General features: G+C 46.5%; 1 protein-coding gene across 1 annotated transcript in view; it reads right to left on the reverse strand.

Annotated features, from left to right (window-relative positions):
- The window catches only part of PADI2 (peptidyl arginine deiminase 2), a 43,963-nt gene that overhangs the window by 19,124 nt on the left and 717 nt on the right, over window positions 1-24,122 (reverse strand). The window contains exons 2-10 of the mRNA XM_066606338.1: window positions 11,949-12,132; window positions 9,254-9,326; window positions 6,490-6,551; window positions 5,957-6,074; window positions 5,758-5,883; window positions 2,823-2,986; window positions 593-696; window positions 396-507; window positions 204-311 (exon numbers count right to left, since the gene is read on the reverse strand). Of these exons, the coding sequence (XP_066462435.1) occupies window positions 204-311; window positions 396-507; window positions 593-696; window positions 2,823-2,986; window positions 5,758-5,883; window positions 5,957-6,074; window positions 6,490-6,551; window positions 9,254-9,326; window positions 11,949-12,132 (1,051 nt within the window). The remainder of the gene's footprint in view (window positions 1-203; window positions 312-395; window positions 508-592; window positions 697-2,822; window positions 2,987-5,757; window positions 5,884-5,956; window positions 6,075-6,489; window positions 6,552-9,253; window positions 9,327-11,948; window positions 12,133-24,122) is intronic.

The following is a 24,122-nucleotide window of genomic DNA, read 5'->3' on the forward strand; positions in this document are numbered from 1 at the left end:
ACATTCTCAGTGATGTCACCGCTGCTCTCTAGTGATTGGCTAGGCTACATTCTCAGTGATGTTACCATTGTTCTCTAGTGATTGGCTAGGCTACATTCTCAGTAAGGTCATTGCTGTTCTCTAGTAAATGGCTAGGCTACATTCTCATTCTTTACACTGCTGCTCTCTAGTAAATACTTCAAAGTCTTTCACACTGAACTCACCAGCAGTTCCCGAATAGGAAAATCCTTTAGTTCTCCATCTCTGGGAGAATCCAACACAACAGGGAAGCTTTTATGTGGCGCTTGAATGTATCCGAATTCCATCTCATCCTGTGATTAAATGCATTATATTACCATCATGTGGGTATGTCCCCGGCCCAAGGCTCCTGATTTGCAGGGTATCATCACACAGACCTGCATCCAGCGATCCCCTCGGTTCACGTACTCAAAACAAATCTGGATCTTGTACTTTGCTTCGCTCACTAAGTTCTTGATCTCCTTCAAGAAGAGGTAATTGTCCTTCACACTGCCGGAAGAAAGCGGACACAATATTGGGGTCTCAATTCTGGAGCCTAAAATAAAGACTATCAATTAAAGGTGTCACTTCTTACCTGCAGACATAAACCTCTATGGGCTCCAGTATGCTGGGTGTAATGATTAACGGGGTGATACGAAACGTCACCACATCTGTGAATATGGGGGTCTCAGGGATTCCCTGCAGGAAAGAGAACAGTGGATATATTTCTGCACGGTATATGACCGGACCCGGATTATGCATTACTTGGTGGACCAAGAGCACTACTCATCCTGAGCCTTCTGGTTCATGAAAACAATGCCAACGGATACAGGCAGAGCAGTAGGAAAGATGAAGCAGGGGTTAAAAATAACTGCATAATAAAGCTGTGCCATTCAGGGTCTGCAGAAAGCTGAGTGATGCTTTTGGTATAGGCAACGCTGAACTATTAAATAAAGACCTTGTTAGAGGCACCCCCTCCCCGTCCTTGTCGCTAATGTGTCCTTTATGCTTCCTGCAAGAAGCTAAGATGCTGGCAGACGCTTGCACTGACGCTGATTATGTTGTTAGCACCGTTGGAAACAGGAGCGAAACTTAAGCCAAGGACAGCGACACGAAACCAAGAATCAGATCCGGTTACTGAGCAGCAACGGTTAGGCTTCTATATATGGAGATCAGTCAGAGGGGAGAGAAAAGAGATGGAAGATGGCACAGACCCCTTCGTGCCAGTGTGGCATTGCTTGTATTCATATCTGTCTGCCTACTTATGCCAGTGTCTAGAATCTGTAATTTAATATCCGCGTCCCCTTTATCATTTCTGGTTATGTATTATATAGGGTTTTTTCTTTTCTTCCAATTGAATTATTACTGCTCCTAGAATTATAGATGTGCTATAGAGTAATTATGATTAATACAACTTTTATACCTGGTATTATATTACTGGCATCTGTGTGGTGTTCAAATATATGAATTAAAGGGAATAGTGAGCTTGAACTGAGGGAGAGGAGACTAGCAGGCAGTCTCCACATCTATCAGAGAGCATACTTGCTCTCTGAATATCACATATGGGGTTTTTCCCAGAAAAGGAACAAGTCCTCATTATTTCACGCATCTAAATCACTCATTACAAGTCAACATTTTTACAGAAAAAAAAAAAAAAAAGTTTAAACATTTTTCCCCTTATACACAAGGCTTTAATTATTGGAAAAAAACAAAACAAAAACAATAAAAAAACAAAAAAAACCCACACAACATAATTGCTATTGCCACTTTCATAACAGCCCGTACTACAAATTACATTATTTATCCAGTAGAGTAAATGGTGTTAAAAAAAAAAAAAAAAAAAATTAAAAAATTATAGAAATGTTTTTTTTATAGACGCTACCCCTGGTCACGTGTATCCTACATGCAAGCGTCGTATAAGAGTTAATAAATGAAGGGGACTAAAGTGGAGCAAAGATGGCAGCTGCCAACGGAGCATATAGAGAAGTCATAAGCACTTATCTATTTAATAATGTAAGATGTTGCCTATTATTGTAGATTTTATACATGTTCATTGTTTTAGTTTCAAAGGTTTATATAAATGTTTAATGAAAATATAATGAAGCAGCAAACATTCTGCTGGTTCAAATGAAACAAAACAAAAACACCCCAAGGGTTTATTGCTGTAAAAGTGTAGATTGTCTGAGGATTGTTTTCCGGGCGGACAGACGGACGGAACGATCCCCCGGTCCTCTCTGCCTCCGTTCACTGAGCGATCATCGCTCCTCTGTAAAAGCACAGGATTAATGTATCACTGGGACAACGGTGCTTCTGTGTCTAAAAATGGTCCTGTTCAAAAAGGGCCCCTAACCCAGGTGAGAGGATGAGCAATAGTCCAGGGCCACCAGCTGCCATTCCTTTGTATTTTGCATACTGTCCTTTTTTGCGTTATTTTTTTCCTAGTATTCTGCATGGTCGTCTGTGTGGACGGTCTGCCAATAAACTGTGCAGACCTGCTGGACATCCCCTTACATGCTGGGAACCTTAAACACATGAGATCTACGCCTTCCAGCTGCCCCACGGTCAGCATGACATCTATGTATCCAGCATGTATCTCTGCCTAGCGAGGCATGTTAACCATTCAGTAACTTTGGAAAGCTGGGTCTTACCCCTGAAAAAGCTCTAATGGTGGGCCCTATTTGCCCAGAGACCCATACAAGAAAATATTTAACACATTAACAGCAAAGGACGAGTTAGTCAAAAATAATTTAAAAAAAAACAAAAAAAACAAAAAAAAAAAAAAACAAAAAAAAAAAAAAAAAAAAGAAATCCCCTCTCGGTGTTACCTCTATCTGTGTCTCCAGCAGACTGGCCTTTATAGTCACCAGTCCGTTAAATCCCTCATCCGGGAAGTGCAGTCCTTCCACAAAGAACTCCAGCTCGCTGGTCCCCGTGTACCGCGCCTTGTAGAACAGCTTCTCTCTGCCCAGGACATGGGTGTACACCTTATCTGCCAAGAGAGAGCATAGGAGTCAAGCGCAGTCACATGACACTCACCACAGCATGTTACATAGGCGCATACAACGTGCAGGTATAGGGTATTAATATGTTGCACAAGGCTGTATTCACATGGGCAAGTGCTATGTATATCCATGAACATCTGGCCTACATGACACTTGCCTTTTTTGTGATTGCAATGCGTATTGGTTTTAACGTCTTTCATCGCTATACCTGGGTTTTTTACATGGGGGTTGTGTGGGGGGTGGGGTGGGAGTAAATAAATCACAAGTTCTTCAAATAGTTAAATGAAAAAAAAAAAATGCAGATCCCAGTCGCACAGCACGGCAGTGCAATACCATTTTTTTTTCATGCACCCATAGCAGAATTGTCCATGAATAAGACATGCTGCAATCTTGCGCTTTCGGTCTGAGAGAGAAATCGCTCATGTGAATTAATCTATTTACATTAACGGGTCCTTTTCACATGCCAGCTCTGTCCTCGCACTCAGATAGAACTCGTACGTGAAAATTACTTGAGTGAACAAACCCCAAGTCTCTTCTGTAAGTTGTTACAAAATGTATCCGCCTGAAGTCCTGAGGATCTGAGACGTATTCGCTCAGGACGGCTTTCAGCAGAGCCGCTCACTATCCGGTGGTTGCACTACATTCACGTGTAAGCGGATGATCCCTCTAACTGAGGGCATGAGGTGCAGTAACGCCGCGTCCCGATTATCGGGGTCTCACGTCTCTAATGCACAATGTGCTAATAGTTCATTAGTTCAGCTTTTGTGACAAGTGCCAGGGTACTAATATACATTCCGGCTCTCGTCACCCGCCAAGCAGCCTCTTGTTGTACTCAGATCGGATGTCCAGCGCGGCGCTAATGAATGTTCCACAGCCTCTCAGGGAGGATCAGGCCTGAGAGCTCCGGATTTCTGTAGATGCCACTTTAGGAGGCTCGGAAATTTGTCATTGTCAATTGGGCTCTTAGAGTTGGGAGCAGATCAGAACTACATGCAACTGACCACGAGACTTCAGCTGTCTTAGGTTGCGCTCCCACGGACGATTTGAACACAAAAGTTCTGTCTGAATGGGTTAATTCACACAAGGTTTTTTTTTGTTTTTTTTTTAAGTCGGACCGATAGTCGCTGCAAGTTTCGTTTTTGTGCGATTCCTGCTGCTGTAGAATTACCTATTATTTTCTACTGGGAGCATTAAATATTTTTTTATAAAAAGTTTTACACTTACATGACATGTGAGTGCGAGCCTTTTTAATAGAAGTTACTATGGGGACCACATTAAAAAAAATGAACCAAAAAGTGCAGAGCAGTGAAAAATGGGTTAGAAAAGCGGATACAAATTGTGCATGAAACATCACAAAAACACAGCAAATGCATAAAAAAAAAACTGCACAGAAAACAGTCAGTTTTTCACCACCCACAATCCCCCTCGCCCGTGTGAACCCAGCCTTATACACTGGTGCTGCGGTCACTTCATGTAACATTTTACATTCCTTATCTTGTACTCACCTTTAGCATATTTTCAGTCCGTGTCCTCTCCGACGCGGGCGGCACACAGACCCAGAGTGGTCAATGTGCCAAAACAAACAGCAGATTTTTCACACGGATCGTGTGGGGAATAAAAAACAAATAAAAACGTGGCAGGCGCTATTCTGCCTCGCCTGTTCAAGTCAATGACAACACGAAAAAAAAAAGCGGAAAGAACATGAACGCAGTCAGCAGGTTGTCTGTATTTCATGAATCTGTTGCTAAGAAATGCAGAAAAAAAATGAACTGGGCTCATTTAAGTATTTTTTCTTGCAGACGTAAAAAAACGGATGGCTACTAAAGTAATAAAACGGAAGCACCGGCTTCATACAAAACTGCTCGCATATTAAAAAAAATAAAAAAATCTTCCCTTCTTTGTGGGGAGTTTTTATATGCTCAGATGCTTTTGGCCTAACTTACCTCATGTTTTATGTTCCAATAAGTTCCAGAGCTGCACTCACAGTTCTGCTGTTCCATGACTCCAAATACATCAAGAGCTGGAATCGTAATTGTGCCATTACATGAAGTCTTATGCTCCCATCACATCCAAAGCTAAATTTAGAATTCTGTAGTTGCATCATGTTATACTTCAGGCACATCCAGAGCTGCATTTATAATTCTGCTGTTACATCATGTGTTCTTTATCAATCACATCCAGAGCTGCAATCATAATTCTGATGATGCATCAGGTCTTATAAACCAGACACACCCAGCGCTTCTTTCCCAACAGCTGGCTGCTCTCCCTGGTATTTCAGCAGCATTATGTTGACAGAACCACTAACATCTTCGCTGAAATGTCATAATGTACACTACACTTCTCAACTCCCCACAACTGTACAAGCTAGGGGTTGCAAGGTCCTGCAGTCCTACAGCATTTTAATGGAATAGTAGATGCAGCTCTGGATGTTACTAGAGTATAAGATAAAGAGTGTTTTATACTGCAGTCACATCCGAAGCTGCATCTGCAGTTCTGTTTCTGTAGGACTGCAAGAACTGACATCACGCTGGATCCTCCCTGCTTGTACAGTGCATGCTCTGCTGTGCAGAATAAGACACCCTGCCTTATACTACAGTCACATCTAGAGCTGCAGCCAAACTGCTACTGGAGTGACATGATTTAACTTGGGTTTAGTACAATTTTAGTCATTAGTAATGTTTAATAGAAAGCGAAAGTTTAGGCTTAGAAATAAGTTATTTAAGCCCCCACGGTGGACGCGGGGCGCTGGGACACTCACTGTGCAGATGGAACACTCCCAGGTTTGGGGCATCTGTGGCAGAGATGTAGAGCAGCAGGTGGTATCCTGTGGGCAGTTTTTCGGGCCCTTTGATCCGGAGCAGCATCTTAGACATGTCCAGGAGATCTGTGGGGGCACAGAGGACGGGTCACTGCTGCGCCTTCTCTCTGCATGGAGTGGTCAATGAACGATCACTCACCCGTCTTGGACAGCACAATGTTATCTCCGCCATCCACCGTACGAGAGAACATACTGTCCTTGTCGCAGTTCACCAGCAGGATGGCGCCCTGACCCTCCGGACCCCAGGTCCACGTAGCCTGCATGATATCATTATATAGAGTATGTAAATCGAATGGGCACAAGATGGGCACCATTATAGTAACAATGGGGTTCTGTCTACATAGAAGAGTAACGGTTTCTTGATACTTTCTACATTTCTTCCTTGGTCTGGGGAGAAGCTGGCTGTAGGACAAGTGATCATTCCCTGTTATCAGCCATCGTCTGGCTAAGAGGTCTCACAGAGGGGGGTGGACAGGCTGTACTCTGGCCACGATGGCTTGACAGCAGGTGTAATTTGCGGCCCCTAGCCCAGTGTAACGGATCCTCTCCTGCTGACTGCTCAAACTCAATTTCAGTTTCATTAAGCAGCGGTTGTATTATAACACCCCAAAGTTACCGCACAACGAGTTAACCCCTCGCCCGCCACTGTGTGGCTCGCACCGCGCCGTTTACCTTTTGTGGGTTGTTTCTTTCTACTTGTCCATCCCGATCGGCATCGACATCCAGGGACATCTCTGACAAACAAAGGGGACATGGGTTACAGAAGAAGACGGCGGCCAGGGGCATTCAGACTGCAGAAACATTGACAAAGAATAGGAGTACAACGAAATCCCCGTAATCTGACAGTCCAGAGTCCGATAAACTGGCACAATTTGGAAATTGCTAAAAGTGATATTACGAGGTTTTCTTTTGGGTACTTCCTGTCTTGTCTGTACCCCTATAAGTGAGCATTATATACATAGGGTCAATATGGCAGCTTGGAGTGATGGCGGATATTGGGGTCATGGATTATTATATACCCGCAGACATTACAGGTTGATTACAGGAATCGCCATATTTGTATATTCACATGTGACTTTCCCATTCGTTGCTGGTATGGAGGGGACGGGGCTGGTTTGCTCCTCTACCTTCTGGCGACTTCAGAGAGTTCCCTCCATGTGCTGATATATCCCGGCTCCCCGGTGACAGGAATATATAGCTGACTGGAAGTCACCACTATCAGGAAATTACCGGACGGACGCTTCCTAGAACTACGTTCCACCTGCTGAACCTATCAAAAGAGTGGGCTCCTCTAGAAATGTTCCTCCCACCCCTCCTCCTGTCAGCTCTTGCTACCACTAGAACCACAATTTAAGGGTATGTTCACACGGCGGAATTTGCCAAGTAATTTTTTGTGTGAACGCCGACGCAGATCACCTGTCAGCGGGCAGAATCTGCATGCGGAATGTCACATAACTTGTCACTTCTTGACACAAACTTGTCTAAATTCCACATGCGTATTTTGCCCATTGTCCTGCCTAAATCCGCGCCAAACACCATAGCAGAAAGCCGCAGCTTTTAGAGGCAGAAATCCTGCTGAAACGTCCCCAGCAAATTCGGCCGTGTGAACATACTCTTTTTTTTCAAACCACCAATGAGCATCCTGCGTAGTGAACGCGGACACGGGGCCGGTTTATCCAAATTACACGCCAAAATCTGCATGAACGTCCGCAATGGTGTGAGTTTTGTTTCAGAATTTGCAGAGGGCCCGCAGCAGACGTCACCCCGACGACTGAAAGGTGAAACACTTGCAGAAAAAAATTGCAGCAAAATCCACGTCAAATAGTGCGGATTTTGATGCATTTTTGTTGTTGTTGCAAGGACCTACACAAAATACCCAAAGCCTGAACGGACTCCTGAGCCTCAATGAGATGGCCGCATTGCGAGCTATCAGACGGTATGTGGACATCCGTCTTGGTGCTATCTGATCGCCACAGACAATACATATTACATGCGCCATTCTCATCCATGAATATGGCCTAGAATAGTACATGAAGAATTTTTTTTTTCCACACAGATTATCGATTAGTGTGTAAACCTCGCTCACGCGTTCAGCCTCGTAGGCTATAATGGGTCTGTTTGCCGCCAGTGAAATTCGCGGACAGCACAAGGACATAAAACACGCCTGTCTGAATACAGCCTAAATGTAAGACAGTTCTTGTCACCCATAGCAACCAGTCAGAGCGCAGCTTTCACTGTACCACAGCAGGCTCAGCCATGGAAGCTGACTGGTTGCTATGGAAACAAGGACAGTCTGTCCGGCCTTCAATCCAACAGGCATCAAATATGGCATCCAGATGTGAACTAAAAGGAACAGAGATCACTAAAACCGCAAACTAAAAGCAAGAGACCCCGGCGTGGGCGGAGGCGCCAACCTGGCTCTGGGTCGGAGACCAGTCCCGCTGTAAGGCGGTGTTCACATGCTGTGGAGGCTCGGCTGGGGACTTTCTGGGGCACAAACAGCAATGTTATGAAATCCCAGCTAAATGAATAAGTTTTAGTGATTTTTCATCTAAACGGAGTGGAAAATATCCGCTGCGCAATTGTGCTTGTGAAGCGGATTTTAATATTGTGGAAAAGCAGCGTATAAAAAGGCGTTTTCTGCAGCAGAATTTAAAGGGGTTGTCTCATGCCGAAACGGGTTTTTTTCCCCCCCATAGGCCCCCCCGTTCGGCGCGAGACAAACCCAAGGGATGGGTTAAAAAAAAAAAAAGTTTATTACTTACCCGAATCCCCGCGCTGCGGCGACTTCTTTCTTCCTTTACCAAGATGGCCGCCGGGATCTTCACCCACGATGCACCGCGGGTCTTCTCCCATGGTGCACCGTGGGCTCTGTGCGGTCCATTGCCGATTCCAGCCTCCTGATTGGCTGGAATCGGCACACGTGACGGGGCGGAGCTACGAGGACCAGCTCTCCGGCACGAGCGGCCCCATTCACAAGGGAGAAGACCGGACTGCGCAAGCGCGTCTAAAAACGCCAGAAGACAGCGAATTTAGACGGATCCATGGCGACGGGGACGCTAGCAATGGAGCAGCTAAGTGTATAACTTCTGTATGGCTCATAATTAATGCACGATGTATATTACAAAGTGCATTAATATGGCCATACAGAAGTGTATACCCCACTTGATTTCACGAGACAACCCCTTTAATATAGAGGAAAATCAGCATAAACAAACAGAAAATCTAAATCTCACTTAAATCCGCACAAAAAAAAAAAAATGCACCATTAGCCAAGAAAAACGCCACGAAATCCACAACAAACAGTAACTTTGCATCTTGCGGATGTCAGGATGGTTTACTAACTGGCCTGCGTATCCGCCCGTGCGCACAGAGCCGTATAGTATCCCAGCCAGTGACTGACCGCAGGCCTTGTATTAAGGACATACAGACGTACCGATCCCAGTCAGGTAGATTCCGGCTTTGTCCACAGGCGCGTCCGAGCCTTTCCCGTAGTACGCAAATGTGATCTGGAAAGGAAACCAGCAAAATTGAAGACGGCAGGACTAGAAGTCGCCAAATTACCGAGGAGCATAACGGATCAATATCAGACTTTTACAGAAATTTTATGCAATGACCGATATGGTCACCCGTGTCAGGGCAGCTCCATCAGCCTCTATACAACAGTGTGCCCATTCACTGACAGCAAGCACAGAACTTTCACTCAACAGTGATCAAAAGCTTTATAAAGAGGTTCCCCCATGTAAAGAGATCTGCTATCAATAGCATAGCAGATAACGATCCGATTGGTTGGGGGAGAGGGAGGGAAGGCGGGGGGAGTCCAGTGCCGGGATGTCGAAAGTTCAGGAACGAATGGCGTGATGGTCACGCACGCGCAACACCGCTATATTAATTTGAATGGGCAACTGAAGATGGCGGAGTAAAAATGGATGGAGCAGTAGTGCACATGCGTGACTACTCTTTCATTCGTCAGGGGCCTTCAGGACCCCCGTCCTCGATCAGTGATGGCCCAGCAGTCGGGACCCACTGTTCAGCTAGTTACCCCCATTCTATGGATAGGAGATAAAGACTCGGGACTTGAAATTCGCATTCTGGGAAGAGTAATCTTTACACCCCACACTGTACAGTCATCGGATGTAGGGAAAACTACGCTTTTAAACCTTTGCAATCCAATTTTGGATTCAGGATGTCCTAGGGGGCTTTCTCTTTCTGCCATTATACAATGGCGCCATATGCTGGCTAGAGCCAGTACTGCAGTATGGGACATGCTGGAGAGGCCCCCCGACAACAGAGCGGCCAGTAATATACAGTAAGAGTACCCTGCCGGACGTCTTCCGACATCGGAACTGGACAGCCTTCAATCAGAATGTCTTCAAATGTCAGACAGTGGATTGGAAAGGGTTAAAGGGCTGTCTATCCACAGCCTTGCTGACTGTATCCAATAGGCATCAGTAGAACTGTGATTGCAGCTCTGGGGGATAATACAGACTAAGGATCAGTCCATATAAAGAAGGTTATGCAGATCTTGTTGGATTCAAGTGCAAATAGCGACAACGGAGGATCCGGCATCCATTAAAAACACGGCTTTTATTCTCCCTTCTATAAGTCCCATCCACATGTAACACGGCTGACGCATTTCACGCCAACTTGTAGTCATGTTTGTATTCCCACACCCTCCGGTCTCTTTGGGATTTGAAGTTGCCTTTTAATATAACAAAATGTGTTCTAAGTTGTGTCCTTGGCTACAAAAATGCTCAGCCGAGAGCCAAGAACACAACATGGCGGGTTGTTATATTCAAAAGCAACTTCAAATCCCAGGAGACCGGAGGGTGTGGGAACACCGACTTATAAGGAGGTCCAGGGCTTTGAACACAGAATGAAAGGTCTCTGAAGGACTTCTGGCACGCTGTGACATCTAAGGGATCGGGTGCGGGTTAGGGAGCAGTAATGTAGACACCATAAGACTCTCATGCTCTTATCTGTGGACTAATTAAGGATTTACTCTCCACATCCGGTTCTCTTATTTCTTTAAATACAAACTAACCACACCATGTCTCTGCTCTTCAGTGTGTATACACGGACATGCCAAAACTCATGGGACAGGGACTAGTACCATGTAGGACCCCCAAAAGCCTGGTGAAGTACATCAACTAAACATGGCATCAATTCCACAAGGGGGGAGGGAAAGATGTCTGGGGCGATGTTGAGCCGCGTGGAGACCCCCCCCCCCCCCCCACAGCTACAGGTGCAGGATCCCAGCTGTGAATGGACCCCTTGCCCAAATCCCACAAATCATGGGGGCTCATGTTGGGTGAACCTGCAGACCACACCATTCGTAGAAATACTCCAGAATGCCCCTCCAACCAATTCTGTACAACTTGGGCCTGATGGCACAGTGTATTATCCTGCTGGTATATCCCATCATGGTGGGGGAACATGAAGTCCATGATGTGCTGCAAATGGGTACCAAGCTGTAAAACACAGCGGCATTGGTCAATGACGTGTTTATGAGGACCAGGGGAACCAACCCTTGCCAGAAGAACCACCCACCATCACACCTTGTTCCAACTCCAATAATTAATGTCGCCTGGCAATGAGCACGCTGTCCAGTATTCACCGGCACTCACAGGAAAACACCTCATAACTTATACAGGTGTGGGGGTTAGTCATCAATTTATTGTTATCCCGTCAGTTTTGGTATGTCAGTATATATAGGTTTGCCTCTTCAGATATACATAGTTATACAAAACTGCTAAAATAAGACCAAAGTAGCCTTTAAATGTCTGAAAGATTACATACAAGACAAGTAATGTATGTACTCCATGACTCCACCAGCAGAATAGTGAGTGCAGCTCTGGAGTATAATACAGGATATAACTCAGGATCAGTACAGGATAAGTAATGTATGTACACAGTGACCCCACCAGCAGAATAGTGAGTGCAGCTCTGGAGTATAATACAGGATGTAACTCTGGATCAGTACAGGATAAGTAATGTATGTACACAGTGACCCCACCAGCAGAATAGCGAGTGCAGCTCTGAAGTATAATACAGGATGTAACAGTTTTTAGAGGCGGAGCATCTCTCTGGACAAATGACTGCCAGTACATAATATACACTGTATGACCCACCTTGCCATCGTTGGTCTCAGCGCTTGGCACAGTCATTCGGAACTCCACCATTGTCGTATTGGACAGCGGCCATAATTTCTCCCCATTAATCACTTTCTGTTCGCCGGTGTTGCTATTGAGAACTTCAATCTCTATATTGGGGGTTTGACGGAGGCTGAACCACTTACATTCTGGCGGAGACCCCCTGTACATAAAGAGAAAGCAGAGACCCCCTGTGAGCGGTGACATGTAGCCCCCATGAACTTCCATCATGCGCTGGTACATTAGAAATCATGCATGTTCTATTTATATTACAGACTAATGCCTGCTGCGCATAGGAGACAAAGGCCCTTTTCAAGAGCTCTGCTTGCTGTCAGTGAATGCGTACACTGGCATCCAGGCTGTCTCTCTCACAGAGGATTGTCTAGACTGGATACAACCCTCAGCTGTGAGAGGTATTAGGTCTGTACAGGTTTTCATCCTCCGGATGTAAACATCACCGTGTTCATTCACAGACAGCAAGCAGTCATCTTGAAAATGGTGAGAAATGGAAGCACAAAACATGTTAAAAAAAAATATTTTCTAATAGCAATTTACAGAAGCCAAGAGGATTGTTCCTTGTATCTGTATTAGACGCAGATGGGGATTTGCTCCTTTTGTGGGTGATATTTTGTGTCGTTGGACCCCGCCGCTCTTCTCCGTCCTTCACAACAGCTGCAAGTTCCAGCATTTTGAAGAAAGCGATAAACCATATTTGCAGATTAACAGCGATACGGGCGTTTGACAGATTGCGTTCACACGGCGGCGGCGGCCAGCACATAAGCTGGATCCCTGCGCCTCATCCCAGGCTAAATAAGGAGAGCCCTAATAATGTCATCTCGTAAATCTGTCGCTCACAGGCCGCCCCATCACAGTCAGCAGGGTCGTTAAAACTCATTCTGGGGCACATGACACGGCGAGGTCCTGGGCGCCATTAAACGACAGAACTGCAAAGGTTTTCCGAGAGTCCTGAACGCAAGTCCGATTCTTACTCGAAGACACTTTCCATATCGAGGACCCCCTCAGGAACGGGTGGGATGAGTGCAGGTATATTGCAACCAATATGGCCTCCAGTACTCCTAGAATAGTTCTCACCGCCTTTCCTAGAATCCCAAATGACAAATTTGCCATATTTCCGTAGAGGGGTATAACTAGGTAAAGCAGTGGGACAGATGCGTGTCAATCTCTGCTTACAGGCGGCCATATTGTTTGTCACCCAACTTTCCCAGAAACAGATATGCTGAATAGAGTAACGTGACAGATCTCATATTTAGTGGGGACTTCATGTTCGTACACGATATACGTGGATCCAGAGCCGTGTTCGCCGCCGTTATCACCTTCCTCCTTCACACCCAGAACACGATACAGACAGACTGATGTACACTCAAATCTCGCAGTAATCTATAAGTGGACTTTAGTAACCTGCAAGTTCCACCTAGCGGGTTCTAAAATGTCTGAGGGACCGGGGAGGAATGCACGCAGCCAGCACGGCCAGCAGCCCGGGCTCGGATGACAAGTGGGAACAAGCCGTAATAAATGACACTTGGGGGACGAGGCTGGAGATGGAGCGGCTCGTAAAAATACTCCATTCACTAGGCCATGCAAGTATTATTATCCTTTTACTAAAAGGGGAACTCCACAAGCCTACGGAAATTATACTTTTAATCCAACTATGGCAGAATGCTCCACAGCGCTCTCGCTGGCGACTACTGGACATGGCAGCAAACACGAGGAACGCCATCAGATGAACTCCTCCCACCGAGAAAAATCAACATCTGGTGAAACATAAAATACAGAGATTCTATAGCGCTCATGTCAACCGCCGCCAGCGCTGTCGTGAATCAGTATGTGTCACGGATGCCAAGATCAGTAGGGCGACTGATGGGTACGGAGCCAGAATTACGTCGCTACATCGTAATCACGTGTTTTGTAAAACGACCTTTATGAGCCAAGTCATAGCTGACGGGAAGGTGCTAAACATATTACCAGGAGTGCCGCGCTCACCGGATCCGCCTCGCACCCGTAACTAAGCACATCATTTATTACATCCGCACGTTGGTTTGGGAAGACTGCCGACAATGGCCTCCAGCCAAGGCTGTGTAGATGATGACGAAGAAGTGTCTACAAGGAGCGCACATGATAGACTCTCAGTCACGTAACACAATTACCCACACAATAACCATTTTATGGTAATATCCATGGCACTGACCGTTCTGTCAACCATGAAGGGTGGTCTCTGACCACCCTTCATGGTTGACCACGACCATCCCAACTGGGACTGCAGAAACCCGGCAGTTGTCTCGCCTTGCCCGTAGTTGCCACCTCCATGTCTGGGATGTGCTGCAATCTTGCCTTACTGCACAAAACAGCATCTCCCCTGTATGGGCGGGTGGATGTTGCTTCACCTTGGAAGTACAAAAGCAGTCTATTACCTCATACCTGTCCCTGCCTTCAATACCCTATTCAACTCTACCCCAAACCACCTACCCAACTATCTTCGCACCTTCCTTATTGCCAAAACTCCTACTGTTGACATATCCCCTCTCAACGATGTGGCAAGGCCAGCACCATTTTCCACAAAAACTCTTGCCTATGACTCATTCTTAACTAAAGCTAACTTCCCCTTTAACCCTCCTTCTGTTCTGGGGGGCCTCATGACCCACCTTATGGTTGCTTACAGCCATTATGCCCATCCAGCCCTCCTCACAGCTCCATCCTCAATGTCAACATCACTAAATAGTAACATTATCATCACCTCTGACAATGAATATGTGGTTACAATCTGCAGATTGACTTGCCTCCTCTTGAAGATTAGCCTAGAGTCACTGTTTGTTTTTAGATCTCATCCAATGGTCTCCAACCTAGGACTGACCAGGTCCAACTCCCAGAATACACCAAAAGCCATAGTCTGGTGAGCCACGGGTCAGAGACACGCAATATGCCCTATGATGAACTATCCTATGGTATTGGATGGACACTTCCTTTGAATAGACCTTCACCCAACATAGTCCGTGTCTAAGGCACCTCTGGAGCTTTGGATGAAAACACAAGACACTATGTGAGTGGGCACTGCCAGGGAGCTCCAGCCATAAAGAAGGATTATGCCAAGGCAAACCTCCCAGTAAGCCTGATGAAGGTTTAACTTGTGGATATTCCACAAGCGGAGGTCACCCGGCTGGGTCATTAAAGGGGTTGTTCTACGAACAGTACCTTTCCCTAGCCACAGGACCTGACTGACCCCCACAATCCCAAGAAAGGAGAGGGAGTGTCTTGCTTGCCTTACTTCCGGTCACAGCTGTATTGTTGCACCAGCCCAAGTGAACGCAGCACTGGCCACGCATGCGCGATGCCACAATAGCCATTTGAATGTGGTTGACAGAAATAGCTTATCGCAATGGAAAGGTGGATACTGGAAGCAAACCACCCCTCTGAATACATCTCCAGGTATTCAATGCAGTCCACTGAGATGGTACCACTTCTCTACAAGGACTTGGTCAAAGACTGTGTTGGCCACTCGGTGGCCTGGGTTATGTGCGAGGTGTATGTTCACAGCTGCGGATAGTTGGGCAATCCATAACAGTAATGGTATAAATGCCACAAGGATCCACGACCGTGAAAAGTAGCGTCCAACCAAGCGACAGGCGCAACCTGCCGTGAAACGCCTAGATGAGGCAGGATGTGGCAGGCAGTAGCACCCCCCCCAGAGACCTACAGCATCACTGCTGGACAAGCGAAAGCTGGCACTTTGTAGTATATCACGGTCCACGAAGCCAAGTGTCATAAGAAAATAACCGTTCAGCCATAAAAGGTCTGCACCATTCTCAAGGCGAGCCCCCTCACAAGCTCTAGGTCAACTGGGGGTCTATGGACCACGGAGGCCACCTTCTTTCTCAGCGGGGTTATGTTCACCACTGACACTACAGGTGAGGAGGAACCACGTTGAGGGTCGCAAAGGAAGACAACACAGCTCAGCACTGCTCCATATCAAAAAGCAGAGAAGTCGTCCAACAGGGTGGGGGCTCATTTTGATATTTGCTATGGGCCCCCACGACACTATGAACACCCCTGATGACCCACAATCTCCTGCCCCAGACTAGATAAACACTGATGAATATCTGATCTGGCCGCCGACCGCCGTTGAGAGCGCACTTAGCCGTAAGCCCTACAAATCCTTAGAAGGTTATTCCCATGGACGGCTCAGCGCTCCTCTGAACATCCCTTCCCAGGTGCCGAGAGCCATCGCTCCACAGAGATTACCCACCCGCAGCTGCTCCCCGGCGGCCATGTGCCAGGACACAGATCACAGTATGGAGGCCGGAGCGGGGGCAGACACACGAGAAGTGGAAACTCGGGGGGCTTTTCTGCAGCATCATAGCAAAAGGCACTTCACACACGGCCCACCGCCTCGCAATCTGCTGCGCAGCTGAATGGGATCCATTGACCCGTCGCGTCTTGGCATGGAAGCGCTCTGAATTCTGCATGCAGGCTTTGCCCACTGACAGGGCAAAAAAAAGCACCAAAAACCATGGCACAAAACCACAGATCTTTATACTTTTTTTGAGTTCGGATTCTCTGCGATTCCGCCATCTAAACATACCCTAAATTACTGACAATCTCAGGTCTACAAACTCATTAACCCTTTCAAGACCAGACGATTTTCAGCTTTACACTTACGTTTCTTCCAAGGGACAAAGCTTTTATATTTTGCTATCCTCACTGCATGGAGTGAGAAAAACTTTTACAAACTTTTTAAGTAGGGTGCAATCAAAAGACAAACAGCTGCACAATTTTTTTATTTTTTTTTGGGGGGGGGGGGGGGGGGGATGGGTTTCTTTTTATGGTGTGGTAAAAATAACGTATTCAAATTATTCTGCCTATCGGTTAAATTAGAGTAAATTTATATAGGTTTATTGTATGTTGCACGGCGTAAAAACTAAACCAAAACACATTGAAATCAATGGAGGCTCAGTACGGCTTTTTACGCTTGCGCTCTAAACGCTGTAAAAACCGCCTATGTTAGAGTGGTCAAACACAAGAGTTACGGCAGCCAGAAGTATAAGTACCATGTTTCCCCGAAAATAAGACAGTGTCTTATATTAATTTTTGTTCAAAAAGGTTTAACCTTTTTACATGTATAGCTGCCTGGACACTATTTAAATTGACTTTTTTAATTAACTGTTAGCAGGGCTTAATTTTGAAGTAGGGCTTATATTTCAAGCATCCTCAAAAAGCCTGAAAAATCATTTTGCATCCTCAAAAATTCTGGGAAATCATGCTATGTCTTATTTTCAGGGAAAGAGGGTATATATAACATTAAATAATAGAAATTGTACTGCTAAATACATAAAAGCGCAAACAAATCTAAGGCTTGGCGTTGTCACGATCGTATTGTTCCACAGGGTCAAGTCATTGTGCCATCTTAGTCATAGTGTGTGCGCTGTAAAAACAATACCCGCCCCACAAAGATGGTGACATTGCATTCTCCCTCCCTATTTTGACATTTTTTAAAAGTTTTTTAGTACATTAAATAGTACAACTCGCCCTCAGATCGCTCCGTTAACAGTAAAATAAGAGTTATGATTTTTTTTTTTGGAAAGTGAAGAAAAGAAACCAAAATTCGAAGAAAAAAAAAAAAAAAGGAGCTTCATCCTTAAGGGGTTAAAGGGCGTGGACAGTCTTCAACTTTCTAAAGAATTTATATTTCAATTCCTCATTATTTTAGGATCTTTGCTTGATGTCAGTGAAATATGCGTTCTCAGGTTCCGTTCAGAGCTTCCAGCACAAATACTTCACAGAATCCCATGCCAAATAGTGCAGCATGCTGCACGGTTCAGTCCGGGAAAAACCTAAAGCCTGACGGACCCCATCAGGGTGAGGGGGGGAGGTTGGGTACGGTTCATTTCCCTCATAGGACGAATCCAGTCTTATGTTTCCCTCTTCCAGTGACGGAAAAGGAGAACAGAATCCTGAATACACCTGTACACTGAGGCTTCGGCCGGGACAGGTGAGAGCAGAGGACCGCCTGCCTTCATACCGTCCGACAAGCAATCTTTTCTCGCCCAATTTCTATGCGTTGTGAGATGCACATAAATGAAACACGAAAAGAATCCGTTTTTTTAGATGGCTTAACCCCTTTGTGACCGGCCAATTTTGTGCCTTGAGGACCAAGCAAGTTTCATAGTCGCATTGCAAGAGCCATAGCTTGTTTATAGAGCCATAGGGGGGGCAATTTTTTTTTTTCTTTTCAGGGGCAAGATGGAAATTCCCCCATTGTTTGGAGTTTTTATTTTCACGGCATTCATCATTAAAGGGGTTGTCCCGCGCCGAAACGGGTTTTTTTTTCTTTCAACAGCCCCCCCGTTCGGTGCGAGACAACCCCGATGCAGGGGTTAAACAACAACACCGGACAGCGCTTACCTGAATCCCCGCGCTCCGGTGACTTCTTACTTACCTGCTGAAGATGGCCGCCGGGATCTTCTCCCTCGGTGGACCGCAGGGCTTCTGTGCGGTCCATTGCCGATTCCAGCCTCCTGATTGGCTGGAATCGGCACGTGACGGGGCGGAGCTACACGGAGCCCCATTGAGAAAAGAAGAAGACCGGACTGCGCAAGCGCGTCTAATCTGGCGATTAGACGCTGAAAATTAGACGGCTCCATGGAAACGAGGACGCCAGCAACGGAGCAGGTAAGTGAAAAATTTCTGATAACTTCTGTATGGCTCATAATTAATGCACAATGTATATTACAAAGTGCATTAATATGGCCATACAGAAGTGTATAGACCCACTTTGTTTCGCGGGACAACCCCTTTAAGTAAAATAATATGATAATTTTCTTATCTGGATCAGCAGGATTACTGCAAGTTTATAGAGAGGTTTTCATTTTTACTACTTTAACACCAAAAAGAATTAAAAAAAAATAAAAACAATTGACTCTGCATCACCCCATTCTAAGAAGCAGGACATGTTTACTGTTCCAGTAACAGAACTATATGGGAGCTTTGTTTTTGCAGGAAGAGTTGCAGTTTTTATTGGTACCAGTTGGAGGTATGTGTGACAGTCCCTGCCATCTGCTTACATGCTGCATGTCCTATTGATTGTGGCGTGTAAGGAGTTAAACTGCCAGGATCTGAGGTTCCTCTGCTCTTGGCAGTTAGAGCAGAAGCCTGGCTGTCAACCAAGCCACCACCTTAAAAAGACGTATGTGCAGGCTTAAAGCCCATTAATGACTACTTTAAAAAGGTGTATTGGTGGTTACTAAGGGGTTAAACCACACCGGTGATCTTTCTCTGGCAACGATGCTGCGAGCTAGGACGTTCTACGATTTTTCCATTTCTGTCCTATTCTTTTCAAGAATCCTCAATTCTTCCCTAAAGCAAAAAAAATAAATAAATGTATCACATCTACATTAAAAAAAGGCGATTTTAAGTAGCTTGGACTGATATGGCACTCGCCTGTGTGAACGCAGCCTCAGGACTGGATGTCAACAATAATGAGCACAGACAGTAGAGATCTTATTGATCCCTGTTCACGGTCGAGGCGGAATATCGCTAGCGATATTCTGTGGCGGGGAAGGAGGCTGGAGCCCTGACAGGTCTCTGAGATGAGCCCATCCAAAAGATAGGCTCACCGCGGAGAATGGCGGCAATCCCAGGATCACTATGATTCTCCGCTTGTGGAAGCCGGTGCTGCGCTTTCCATAGCAACCCTATGGAAAGCTTTGCAGAGCGTGATAAATCGCCCGTGGACAGGCAGCCTTAAACTAAGAAACAAATTTAGTGAACCTCAACCTTCTTTGTTGCAGAATAACACATTTACATGGGACTGCAGTGGCACTTTATATTTGTAACCATGTCAGACCCGGTTAGCAGGAGACGTTTCTGAGGTTTCCGGGAGATCTGATGCAATCGTTATCTGTCACTTCTTTTTATACTGCAATTTCCTGCGTTCTGTCATCACTAATCTCCGCAAAAAGCAAGGACTGAGATATGGAGGGAGCGACAGATGGAGCCTCCGAGAGGCTCTCGGAGGCTCCTTGTGTGTAGTGACCTCTTCTTCCGCTTGTGTGGAGCTTGTTGACCACTAGACGCCTCTACAATGCAGAGAAGAGATTTCACCCCGTTACCAGAGTCTGAGAGGGGCGCATTATTGGGATGTGAGAAGCTGGATGATCGTATCCATGAATTGTCCCCCACCGGGCCGTTCTGACCAGACTGTTAGGGGGTGTTGGGACCAGTGGATGAGGGCACACAAGGTGACTGGGCTCAGGACCCCCCGACAGACCAGCAGTAGAGAGGAGCGTCTGACCAGACTATTAGGAGGTGTTGGGACCAGTGGGTGTGTGAGGGCACACAAGGTGACCGGGCTCAGGACCCCCTACAGACCACCAGTAGAGAGGAGCGTCTGATTGTCCGACAAGCACAAGCAGCTCCAACTGTTTCGTTGTTCCTCATCCAGTGTCAGGGGGCGCCATTGCTACATTTCCAGTCACTTGGCTGAAGGACATGTGGTCTCACGGCCTCTGACCCCCACCATCGCCTCCATTTGCAGTGATATCGTGAATAAGGAAACTGGACGCTACGGAGTGGAACCTGATTGTCTTCAGTGATGAATCCAGGTTTAGTTTGGGCGCTGACGACAGGGTGAGCGCCTCATTCCTGCCTTTGGAGTGGCACACTGTACCCTACTGGTGTCATGGTCGCATACGGCAATCGGTCCCCCTAGTAGTGGTACGAGGGACAATGACAGCTCAGCGATATGTTCAGGGCATCCTGCAGCCACATGTGTTCCTCTTATGGCGGCTTCCAAGAGGCAGCAGGATAATGCTCGGCCGCACACAAGGGGGTCACAGGAGCCCCCACAACATTGTCACATTCCCGTAGCCGCCCGGTCCCCAGATTTATCACCAATAGGCCATTATATGGGACCATCTGGGACGCCAACTTCCACAACTTACAAGTCTGCACGATCTAGAGGCTCAGTTACAGCAAATGTAGGGCGAAATAGGGCACTAGATACCGTACAGAACCTGTATGACTCCATGCCCGCCATATCACATCATGTATCTAAGCTAGTAGCGGTACATCAGGGTACTAGCGCCTCCATGCCCCCCGTATCACGTCTTGTATCCAAGCTAGAGGCGGTACAACAGGGTACAAGAACCTTCATGCCCACCTACATCACATCTTGTATCCAAGCTAGAGGCGGGAGAACAGGGTACTAGGGCCTCCATGCCCCCCGTATCACATCTTGTATCTGAGCTAGTAGCGGTACATCAGGGTACTAGATCCTCCATGCCCGCCCATATCACATCCTGTATCTAAGCTAGTGGCGGTACAACAGGGTACTAGAGCCTCCATGCCCGCCTGTATCACATCTTGTATCTAAGCTGCAGGCAGTACAACAGGGTACTAGAGCTTCCATGCCCGCCTGTATCACATCTTGTCTCTAAGCTAGAGGTGGTACAACAGGGTACTAGAGCCTCCATGCCCCCTGTATCACATCTTGTATCCAAGCTAGAGGCGGTACAACAGGGTACTAGAGCCTCCATGTCCACCCGTCTCACATCTTGTATCTAAGCTAGAGGCAGTACAACAGGGTACTAGAGCCTCCATGCCCACCCATATCACATCTTATATCTAAGCTAGAGGCGGTACAACAGGGTACTAGAGCCTCCATTCCCGTCTGTATCACATCTTGTATCTAAGCTAGAGGCGGTACAACAGGGTACTAGAGCCTCCATGCCCACCTGTATCACATCTTGTATCTAAGCTAGAGGCGGTACAACAGGGTACTAGAGCCTCCATGCCCCCCGTATCACATCTTGTATCCAAGCTAGAGGCGGTACAACAGGGTACCAGAGCCTCCATGCCCACCTGTATCACATCTTGTATCTAAGCTAGAGGCGGTACAACAGGGTACTAGAGCCTCCCTACAAGGGTTCGCTTCTCCCCAATAAATGACCCTTTGGCTCTGATATTACTTATAACAGTGTTACAATCACACAGAGTTTCATCCGTCCTTCTGGGGGAGTTACTGGCACGGAGTGTAATTATATGTATACTCCTAGGGGAGGGATTGGTTCTGACAATGTGTATATTACTGTGCCACTCAGCGGCCGGGGGTCGGGTGGCAGTGCCACGGAAGCATACATTTTGTTCGGCTTTTCCTAATACATACAACATCTTGGGATTAGGAGCCGTTTGATGTGAAGTCAGTAAACATTGTATTTACTGGGCGGCCGTCTGATCGGACCGGGATAGAGGAGGTATAGAGTCATATCCTGCGCCCCATCCCCCACACACCCTGTACCCACTGACTTCTGGTTAACTCATTACCACCTCTGTGACTAGCAACAAGAGAATCGCAACCCTCAGATGGTGGGCTTTAGTTAACCCTTCAGGCTCCTCCAGCAATTTCTGTGACCCCATTGACTTCAATGTGAGTGTGAGGTCGCAGTGCTCCTCAGCAACCTTCATCTTGGTGAAAGCTGCAGTCACGGCCGACACCCCATCCGAGGGTTAAACAAAATATTGTAAGATATGGCAATGGTGGACGAGGATTGTGGCGACAGCAGAGATCTGAGTTCAGCTTCATCGATTTCTTCACTGTAGGGCCTCATTCACATCGGCGCCGAGCCTTCCAAGGAAATTTAGATTGCTCGGCTCCGTCCTCAGGGCAAAGAAAACCCTGCAAGCTCTGGGGGCCCGAATGGCTCCAGGCAGACCCCACTGACTAGAACGGGGATGGTCTGCTTTCAGCCGAAATGCAAAAGTGCCCCACAGTATAACAGAAACCCCACGCGATCCGCACGGTAGCGATGCGTCTGATGCTGCGCCATGGTCAGGGCGACATACGTGACCAATAGTGAAGGCGGCAGCGGTCGTGCCACATATGATCCTGCGCCACTCAGACCTGGCGATTCCAGCATGAATTACATCACAGCGCAAAATACGCATGTAGCAGAGCTGGAGCGGTCATTCATAGTATAGTGATAACACTCGGACTACAGATAATGTAGTAGATGTGACCTGCAGTCCTATGTAACCCCACACATAACACAGGGATATCTGAGGACAGATAATGTAGTAGATGTGACCTGCAGTCCTATGTAACCCCACACATCACACAGGGATATCTGAGGACAGATAATGTAGTAGATGTGACCTGCAGTCCTATGTAACCCCACAGATAACAGGGATATCTGAGGACAGATAATGTAGTAGATGTCACCCGCAGTCCTATGTAACCCCACACAACACAGGGATATCTGAGGATAGATGATGTAGTAGATGTGACCTGCAGTCCTATGTAACCCCACAGATAACACAGGGATATCTGAGGACCGATAATGTAGTAGATGTGACCTGTAGTCCTATGTAATCCCACACATAACACAGGGATATCTGAGGACAGATAATGTAGTAGATGTGACCTGCAGTCCTATGTAACCCCACACAACACAGGGATATCTGAGGACAGATAATGTAGTAGATGTGACTTGCAGTCCTATGTAACCCCACAGATAACACAGGGATATCTGAGGACCGATAATGTAGTAGATGTGACCTGCAGTCCTATGTAACACCACAGATAACACAGGGATATCTGAGGACCGATAATGTAGTAGATGTGACCTGTAGTCCTATGTAATCCCACACATAACACAGGGATATCTGAGGACAGATAATGTAGTAGATGTGACCTGCAGTCCTATGTAACCCCACACAACACAGGGATATCTGAGGACAGATAATGTAGTAGATGTGACCTGCAGTCCTATGTAACCCCACACAACACAGGGATATCTGAGGACAGATAATGTAGTAGATGTGACTTGCAGTCCTATGTAACCTCACAGATAACACAGGGATATCTGAGGACAGATAATGTAGTAGATGTCACCCGCAGTCCTATGTAACCCCACACAACACAGGGATATCTGAGGACAGATGATGTAGTAGATGTGACCTGCAGTCCTATGTAACACCACAGATAACACAGGGATATCTGAGGACCGATAATGTAGTAGATGTCACCTGCAGTCCTATGTAACACCACAGATAACAGTGATATACAGGGTCTTTGAATCGCAATGACAAACTCCGATCTGCTGCTTCTGTCTATCTGTGGAAGAAGGACAGGCTGGCAGAACAGGC

This window comes from Eleutherodactylus coqui, chromosome 6 (assembly GCF_035609145.1).
Source record: "Eleutherodactylus coqui strain aEleCoq1 chromosome 6, aEleCoq1.hap1, whole genome shotgun sequence".
Lineage (NCBI taxonomy): Eukaryota > Metazoa > Chordata > Amphibia > Anura > Eleutherodactylidae > Eleutherodactylus > Eleutherodactylus coqui.